We start from the raw sequence: 10,099 nt of genomic DNA on the forward strand, positions 1-10,099 counted from the left end.
AGGAAGACGGTATACCTGTATATCTACACTTTCTGCACTCCAGCGTCTTCTGTTCCATGTGAGAGGATTTTCTCTGAGGCAGGAGAAACTATCTCCAAGAAAAGAAACTCGGCCATCACACAGTGGAACAAATTCTCGTCTTAAATAAAAACCAAACGGGATGACCTTAAATGCATCCATCCATCCATCCATTCGCTTCCGCTTATCCTTTTCAGGGTCGCGGGGGGCGCTGGAGCCTATCCCAGCTGTCATAGGGCGAATGCATCACGTTTTTAATTTGCAAGTTCATAAGCATTTTCTCTTTCCGGTTCACAATCAATTCTACCCTCAGGTCAAAAAGTATGGATAAGAAAATTGGCCTAATTTAATATTATTTATAAACACACCTGTCCAGCTGTCCTGTGATTAATTGCATAAGTACATGGAGGCAGGACCTCAGAGCAGAAGCATAATGTGTTGAACATTATTATGTATATTATATATATTTTTTCCATTTACTGTATTTATCAACATCAAGAAGTCACAAGTAAAGAAAGACCACACCGTGGGGCATGATTAGACAAGGAAAGTTTGTTGATCAAAATTTATTAAACAAATAAACAACAATTTTTTCACTCAGTGCTGGTGAAATTTTTTAGGTCTTCCACTTGACGTTTTTGTTCCATGATCCTCAAGATCATTTAAGAAATTCCAAATGACTATCTTACTGCGCCCCATCTCAGTAGTGATGGCGTGCTGCGAGAGACCCTGTTTATGCAGTTCAACATCAGGACTGTATGTCTGACAGCCCATAAATAAAGTACCCATAAAAATCAACGTTTTATTAAAACCACATTTGTTGAAGTTCCCAAACTTGATCATATATTCAGTCATTCACATTTATTATTCTCCAAGTACACCTTGACCAAGATAAACAGGAAGAGATGACTTCTATTTTTGAGCAATGGCTAGCAGCTATTTTTGACTTTCTCAGGCTAAGTGGTCATTTTACAGCCAAAACAGACCTCGCATCTGTTGAATGTATTCTTCAGTTTTTGGTTTTTGTCCACTTAGTTCAACAGCCTGCCCACCCTTCTGCTGATGACGGCCTATAATGTCCTTGGCAATCCTCATGCTGGCAGCCTGTCCTCCAGCGAGGTTTACTGCATGAGGTCCAACCTATGTGAGAAATTGGGGGGAAAGGCACGGCCAGCCTGTAATATAACTAAAAAAAAACATCACTACAAATACAATTTGTAAAACTTACCTGAAGAGCTGCGTACTGCCCCATCAGGTAGAGTGGGCATTCTTCTGTCCACTGTAAGCTTTCCGTTATGCACGGCCATCCGTCTATCACCTAAAGAACACAAAACACATGTCATCAATAATTTATTTTTATATCCAGAGACTGATTGCAAAAAAAAAACTACATGAAAACATAAAAAAATTCCTCATCATCCAAGTAATTTCCAAAACCTTTGTGCATGTACAATACACTTCTGTGTTGTACATGCACAAACACTACACATTTCTCTACATAACACACCTGAATTGGGAATTCCTTCATCACTTCAGAAAGTAATGGGTCCTGTTTCACATCAAGTTTGCAGCCAGTGGCAATCCAAATCTTATCTCCAGTCCAGTGCTCCCCGGTGGTGAGGGAAAGGCTCCAGACCTGGTTTCTGTAGCACCAGCTGGCTTCACTCACCTAGACGGTGTGAGATTCTTTATCTCCCTGTTCATTATAGGCCTTATTTGACATACAATGCACACAATGCAGTTATCACACTGTCAAGCCAGTGAGGTAACTGCATTGTGCAACTCCAACATGGGTGACTTGTCCACATTAGGATGCTGGAAAGGTAGTAGAACTCAGAAGTTTGTCATTACTTGGTGGGTCATATCTCATTTTACTCTTGGGACCTTCTACACTGAATACAAACCTGACAGTACGTCTTCACATCCACCTGTCCGTTCACTATGAATGGCTGCAGATGGATGTAGGCCTCCGGGGTGACGGCCCCTCCCTTCCTTGCCTGATGAATCATTGCAAGGCGTTTGTGGAGACTCCTCTCATTGTAGAACTGCCGTAGGTAGGCTTGGCCATCCATCTTGATGCCGTGCTCCACATGAGAGTAACGACCCACCAAACTCTCAACGTCACCCACGTCAAACTGTTTCAGCTGTGGAAGAAAACAACACGAGCTAAAATGTGTACTCGAGTTGGACAGAATTATTATTAATTTTTGGTTCATGTGCCGTTTTACAGTCTCTAAACCTGGAGGTGTTTTCTCATAACCCATGTCACATGGCTGGCACCTTGTTGCAGTGCAACTGAGATGACGTGAGCGCTGGTCAGACCTCCACCAATGACCATTACTCTCTGGCCGGGCTCACAGACTACATACAATGACAGAAACACACAAGCACACAGTATTTGCACAGGGAGGAGCAGGTGTGAGGATAGGTGCCAAATGGCCAACGAAGTCTGCAGAAGCAAAGACATTTATCAGAAAGCAAAGGTTATAACATTCTAGGAAACGTGCAAACAACTCACAAAGCGGAGTTTTACTTTATGATACTGGGTCACTAAAGCTTTAATGTTTATGTAATCAAATTATTTCTAAAAGAAATCTCACATACCTTGAGGAGCGAAAGTATCTTTGTCTCTCACACAATTTGTTTCTCGAGGTTTTTGCTTAGAATTCGGCAGATGATGCATGAGATGAACTGTATGCAGTAAACGCTCCTCTGGGTAGCTTTCACCAATGCTTTTCACCCACGATGGGATGTTTGCCATCTGGGCACGGGTTGGACCTGTTGCCATGACGACCTGGTAGGCTCTTAGGATGGTGCCATCTTCAAGTTGGACTTGAAAATATTTAGCTGTCTTCCCCGCCCCATTTCTCTTTGCATCAGACACCTTGAAGACGTCACTCTGATTTTCCTCCTCCTGTTTCAAGTTCTCGTCTTTCATCTCTGTCTCGTCTTCCTTCACAGGGGTGATGTGCTCCACTGTTCCCTTCAGCAGCACTTTGTCCAACTTGTATCTCTCCACCTGTGTTTTAACTGAAATAGCTAAGGAAACAGCAATTCTCAAATTTTGGTGCTCATGCTGCTTAAATTTGGTAGGATAAGTGGTAGCAATTAGCAATTTATTGTTGCCGTTGGTGTTTTGGTGAGTTTCCCGAAGCAGCAGAAGATGTCATCCAACATTAGTTACATTATTGCAAAGTTTTTTTTAATAGTGAACTAAACTCAAACCTAAAAGTAGGTGTGAAAAAAATATTTGAGTTGACCAAAATAAAAGATAAAAACTACAACTGTTAAAAACAAATTTAACATTGAAACTAACTAAACTAATTTTGTGAAGTTGTAAAACCAACTAAAATAAAATATGGAGGATATAAAATTAGTTGGATTATTTCTTAAATTATAAGAATAAGGTTTGATGAGTCTTTGATGGATGTCTATAAGACCACGAGTCAATTGTTTTCAAATATTGATGTTCTTATTGTATTAGCTTCAAGTCAAGTCAAGTTGGCTTTATTGTCATTTCAACCATATACAGTTTAACAGTACACAGTGAGACGAAACAATGTTCCTCCAGGAACCAAGGTGCTACATGCAACATAAATTTACAACATAAATTAACAGAAAACACTAAACTAGCTAACTAAGAGGCCTAGTTAGCTGGCTAGCAGAGACAAGACAGACTGACCTAACATAAATTACAACATAAATTAACAAAAAAAAAAAAAAAGCTTGCTGGTTTTCTTACATTCTTAAATGTTGCCTCTGGCATATGTCCTCCATACATTAAAAATTAAAAAGACTTAACTATGAAGCTAATAAAAACTAAACTAAAACTAGACATCTTCAAAATAATAAAAGCTGACAAGAAATCCCACTGTTTGAACAAGCTGAATCTAAAAACAAAATAAAATCCTAAAGCACAGCTCTGTTCCAAACTTTGATGCTCCCCCAACAGCAACAGGTAGAGAAGAAATCACATTGTCTAAAAGAAATGTCTCATTTTAGGATTCAAAGTTTCAAAGTTTATATTCTGTTTTGCATGCAAACTTCTCTTATTCAGTAACACAAATGTGGTGTTAAAAGAGCAGCAATCAAAGCTTACAAAGTGTACCAATCAATGCAGTGTAACTTCAAACAAGACAAGCACACATGCTATTTACACTCACAGCTGCTCTCACCTGCTCCTTGAAGAAATCCACACTTAGTTTTGTTCCTGGCAGACTGAAGGACAAACTCTTCTTTAGCCCAGAGCTGATGTTTAGACGTTTCCTCTCTTTCTTGCCGAGCCTCATGTCGTTAAAGAACGCATTTTCATCCAGAATATAAACCTGCTCTGGGAGGCTATGAAGCTCTGCCGAGCGCTCGCACCTTAAAGCAAATTCCTGCAGCGCTTTCTGTCAGGACAAATATTCACACGTTAACACCGTTCTTATTCGTACCTCATTTCCACAGTAGGGGAAGTCGATTGTGCTTCTACCTTATTAAGAGGGTCTGTGTGCACCAGCGAGTGTGAGCGCAGATGAGGGATGTTCAGAGCTGTGAACTGGCTCTCCCACAGAGCAGTCCACTCTCCATAGGTGTCCACCACTCTGAGACTGAGTGGGGAACAAACTGTCCTCTCCGATGTGGTTAACTTTGCATGTTGCACCTCCATCGCCTGGCCTGCAGAATATTTAATTTGTCAACAAAGAGAACAGAGAGAACTGTTCATTCTTATTTACAGCATCAGTGGATATCAAAATAAGTGCGTCTTCAGTCTCATTATCATGTTCACATAAAACTCAGTTATGTCTGAAAAATTGGCGAATTACAAAAGCCGGCTTTTTTTTTTAAACAGTCAATTTAAAAACTATCCAGAAAAAGTCTAAATGACTAAAAAAAATCAAAATTATCTGGTTCAGTTTGTGTGGATACTTGAATTTTATTTTTTTGTAATAAGATACTTTCGATTTTTATCACTTGTAGTTTAGTTAACAAAATATTACAAAACTATGAAAAACTCCCAGTTTCTCATCACTCATGTTCTTCAATCTACTTGTTTTGTCTGACCAACAGCCCAATAATATTCTCTGCTTTTTAAAATAAAGTGCAAACCCTTTATAAACAGATCTACATTACGTCTGGTATTTCTGCTTAAAACGGTTCAAACAATCTGTCTTCAGTTCATTTTGCCTGGACGGTTTGGTTAATTGCCTGAAAATGTTTCCCTGTGAACACTCAGATTCTCAGTAACAATCCTAACATCTTCCCAGTTTTGAGAAAGTAAAGATAAGCACACCATACCATCTGTTACCCTCTTCTTCCTCTTCATCTTGCTAGTATTGGGCTTGTTGCTGGATGTTTCTGTGCTTGGCTGAGACTTGGTGGTGGAGGTGGAGAACAGCGAGTCATGTCTAACATCTGATTTTGGGTCCCAGTCATTGCTACATAGCAAGCTAGCCAGGGTTAGGGCATGAGGGCCACTTCCTATTATTAACACATCGTGTATCACCATCTGAAACACACATACAGTAATGATGTCAAACAGTACAACTCTTATATTGCTGATTTTATTAAAGACAACACCGAGAAAGTTGGTATGAGTTTCTGAAAAGCAATTTAGGAAACTTCAAACAACACAGTTTGTCAAAGTTCACTCGTACATGCAAATACAGACTTAAGCTGTCTTGTTTTCTTGCCAAGATTTAAGCAGATAAAATGCTACATACTTATCAATACTGTAAGAGTCTTTAAAACTCTCCCAGGTAGAGTTTTAAAAAACTTCTCAGGAGGCAGACACACACTTTCATGCACAATTTCTCATTGTATGTTTAGTATGTCACAGTACCTGTTTGGATTTATTCATCAGCTTATTTTGGCTTCTGAGATGGTGAAAAACTGGCCAGTACACTGGATTGAGGGTCCACCGTGTGCCGCTGTTACCAATGTTGCAACAGTGGAGTGGGCTTCTCATGTAATTCAATCCACCTGAACATCTACGGATTTAGCTGGATGTCAGTGGCTCCACAGGGCACGCTGGAAATAACTGCAGAATGTGTGGTTGCTTGTTTGTGTGTGCGCCCTTGTATAAATTTAGTAACAACTCATCATAGCAGCAAAGCATCAAAGTCCCTGCATAACAGATATGTTTGCAGTTATACAGTTATGTGAAAAAGAAAGTTTTTACAGGCTTCTAGCTGTGGACAGCGCTGATATTCTCTGGAGGCTTTAAAACAGGTGTGTCAAACATAAAGCCCAGGGGCCAGAATTGTCCCAACAAAGACTAATAATAAGTGAAGGAGGGTATACATTTTCATGAGTTTTACAGACTGTCTTATTGATGAAGACCTCCCCCAAGGCTATTTATACAGCACTAAAGTAATTAAGTAACAGATAAATAACTAAATGAGAAAAAAATTCTTTTTTCACTGCCTAAGGAAATTTGTTTGTGTGGGGTTTTTTTTTGTTTTCTTTGGAGAAAAACAATAAATGAAGACAAAAAGAAGGACATTTTCTGTGAATTAACAAAACATTCTGTTTCATAATTACAGGACAGTCTGCACAATGAGCCGCCATGACCTTCTTGTCACAAACTGTCTCACTGACCATTATTTTTGTTGAATTACTAGGTTTGGGTCCAGGTGACCTTCATCTTTACAATAAAGCAATGTTCACACAGTCGCTTACAGACAGTAATATATATTTACTCCCATCCGCACAATGAAATCAACCAGTTAGAAAATACTAACTCACTCCTGGTGGCCGATTGGCGGGACCTGGTGCCTGTGGCCCGGCTGGGCCCCTTCCGGGGGGTGGGGTGCCCTCAAGCCTCTGGCCTCTGGGCCTGAGGCCTGGTCCTCTCTGGCACAGATGGCTGCCGGAAGAGCCCGCGGGCACGTCACAGCAACCCCCTCTGGCCTCTGCTCCGCGGCTGCTGGGTGACCTCTCGTTTGGGGCTCTCCTCAGCTCTTCCCAGGAGGGTGGCACAGTTGCCCCTGTGGTGGTCCTCCTTGGGTCCTCGTACTCTGGGGCCTCTGGATGTCTGGGGCCTGGATCTCCTCAATACCTGCTTCATGCCCTGGGGCACGGGGCTATGGCTCCCCACACTCCCTAGCAGATCGTTACATGGAGAAACCTTTTGAATAGAAGTCAAAGGAGCTTGCAAAGAAAAGCGTCTGGACTTCTTTAAGTTGTTTGAAGACGTTTCACCTCTCATCCGAGAAGCTTCTTCAGTTCTGAATAGAAGCGTGCTGATCCACACAGGTGTGCACACGGGTGTTCACAGACACAAACTACACCTTTCTTGGGTGCTACCTCAAAGCACATTGTGCGCTGTCGATCTTGTGTACTGCACAATAACATTTAGTATAATAATAATAATGGATACTTTATTGATCCCCATGGGGAAATTACTTGTTTTTCTCTGCATTTGACCCATTCACTCAGTGAAGCAGTGGGCAGCCCACTAAGCAGGCGCCCGGGGAGCAGTGTGTAGGGACGGTACCTTGCTCAGGGGTACCTCAGGGTAGCCGTTAAGTGGATTCGAACCGCCGACCTTCCGATCATGGGGCGACCACTTTACCTACTGAGCTATCCCTGCCCCAGGTATCTACTGTTATCTACTGTTAGCTAGTTTATTGTGATGGTGTTGTATTTATTATGTTACTCTTTTTGGTTTGTTTTCTCTTCTGTTTTTTCTTATACAGGTGATCCAGGTGTTGTATTTGTTTTTTCTTTTTTTTCTTCCCCCCTTTCTCACCATCTCTTCTCCCCTCTATTTTTCTTTCTCTCCCTCTCTTTCTTTCATTCTTTCTCCCTGTCCTATCCCCTAGTCATGTCTGTCCCGTCTGTAACAACCGAAAATCAAAGCAAATAAATACATAATTATAATTAAATACATAATTAAATGGACCAATATGGCAAGGCCATGATGATCCAATTGGTAAAGTAAATTCGCTTGGCATCTTTCTTGGCCTTCAGACAACAATTCTGATGGCTAAAGATCCAAAAGGGACAGGCAAATCAAATAAATAAATAAAAATAAAAATAAAAAAATGCCCAAAAAAAAGAAAAAAAGAGAGAAAAGAAAACTAACTCTTACAGACACATCACACATGTGTGACTGGATAATTAGATTCAAAAACAACATTGGTTTTGTTATTGGGTCTCTAGAAGGCAAAAGGAAAGACAAGCAAACTGCCATTTATCAATAACATCAAGATCCAAAGAGGGATAAAAAAAAATCTATTAAATATTCTAAAACCATCATTTAAAATGAGTTCATCTCAATTGTTAATACTTTCTTTCATCCATTTGGTGATGATGTGCAGTGTTAAAAGAATGAAAAACAGCTTTATGATTTATTCAAATAATAAATCAAACAATGATCCACATAAACAGGCTCTTGTGGAAAATTTCAAAATTACTTTAAATAGGAGTTCAGCATTCAATGCTGTAAAGTAAATATCCAGAAACCCTCTCTTCTCTTCTCTAATAAATCATGGTGTCCTCCACTAGGTGGTGCTGAGGACAAAAATTGTGAGGACACTGAGCTTGTTCTCACTCCCGAGGCGGAACATCCCAACGTTTTTGTTGCGACACTATATCACGTTTCATGTCATTAAAGTGGGCTAAAACACTGTAATTCAACACAAATAATGATAAGCAATACACTGTGTGGAGGTCAAATTATAAATATGTATATACATTATAAGCTCAGAGATTTGTGCTGACTTCTTTTTTTTTATAATAAGATAGTAATTAAATGTGTATTAAAATGACAACCCTGCTTTAAATCCATCTCTCTCAGTTGGGTAGCCATGGCTGCTGGTAGCATGGAGGCATCACAAAAATTACCTTCTTAAAATAAACTTAAGAAAAATTGTTTTTCTGAACTCATGATAGGTTGACCTTTTTTGAGCAAGAATATGAAATATGTACTGTACAGCAAGGGGTGCATCCAGAATTTTTTCATAGGGGTGGCCTTATAGGGGCCACTAAAAATATGGGGGGGGGGGCACACCAAAAACTGAATTTCCAGTTTTAATATGCTGTCATCAAATATAGGTTACTTGAAAAACATGCCCTATATGAGACTGAAGAAGTTACTTGGATGAGTGACATAATGTTTCTCCCACTGAAAAAAGTCCAGATGAACAGAATCCACTTTTTGGGAGTTGTATGCCTGGTTAATTTCCCGCTATTAAAGTTGATGTGACATAAAATAGGTACATATGAAAATCAAAAAACATTTGGAAATCCATGTTAATCTGTTTTAATTGACTGGAAGTCCCAACCATCACTTTAATGATTGTCAGCAGAAGCAGCTTAAGATTCACTTTCTCAGAGTGGAGTTAACTTTAAGAGCAAACTTGTTCAGGAAAGAAAAATAAGCATTCGATCATGTTGCCTGTCTCTGTGTTGTCCCTGAGATGCACCAGCGATCTGTCCAGGGATTGGCACCAGCTTTTCTGCAACATTTTTACATTATTAGGACAGTTTTGCCAGGGGGTTGGCCAGGGCCCCCCGGCCCCCCGTTGGTAGCGTCTCTGTTTAAAGCAGTGAAATGTACAAATTAAGAAGTGGCATCTTTTTACTTTTTAAGCGTTAAATTAATAGTGAACGTTGTACTTACGGTTTTGAATGGAGGAATTTTACTTGCATTAGACGTTCACAATCTGGTACTGTGTTTTTTCTAATGTACCGGCAGACACGGGTAAAAATGAACTGATATTTAGTTACATTATATATTTCCATCATAACTGTCACAGGGGAAGAGATTTTTTTTTCCAACAGCTTACATGTGATCTGTGATACACTGTAAATCTGACTGTTGGGATTTATATTTGAAGCTTTTCAGGTTTTCATGCTAATTTTTTAATCCTTATTATTGGTGTTTTTAAGGAAGTTTAAACGCAGTGAAAGAAAAAAAGGGATGTTATATGAGTAATATTATATAGTAATACTATGTGATAATATTTTAGTCTCTATCAGTTTTGAAAAGGGGAAGTGTGTGACTTATCAAAGCACTGTATTTGTTGCTATTGAAAAGATATTTTACAGTTAAATCATAACCTTCTTCTTCCACATGCTTCACAAGTTCTGC

The 10,099-nt window shown here is 39.7% G+C and overlaps 1 protein-coding gene across 1 annotated transcript; it reads right to left on the reverse strand.

Moving 5' to 3' along the window:
• Positions 1-624: 624 nt before the first annotated feature.
• LOC146583525 (uncharacterized) lies at positions 625-5,952 on the reverse strand. Its single transcript, XM_085280946.1, has 10 exons — positions 5,843-5,952; positions 5,299-5,509; positions 4,493-4,677; positions 4,194-4,409; positions 2,623-3,037; positions 2,258-2,379; positions 1,923-2,162; positions 1,526-1,687; positions 1,247-1,336; positions 625-1,158 (listed from the first exon to the last, which is right to left on the reverse strand). Exons 1-10 carry the CDS (start codon positions 5,858-5,860, stop codon positions 988-990), a joined length of 1,830 nt encoding a protein of 609 aa, XP_085137072.1. The 5' UTR covers positions 5,861-5,952; the 3' UTR covers positions 625-987.
• Positions 5,953-10,099: the final 4,147 nt, after the last annotated feature.

Source organism: Mchenga conophoros, linkage group LG1 (genome assembly GCF_057382185.1).
Source record: "Mchenga conophoros isolate Kocher_MC1m ecotype Shallow Benthic linkage group LG1, M_conophoros_male_GT1.1, whole genome shotgun sequence".
Taxonomy (NCBI): Eukaryota; Metazoa; Chordata; class Actinopteri; order Cichliformes; family Cichlidae; genus Mchenga; species Mchenga conophoros.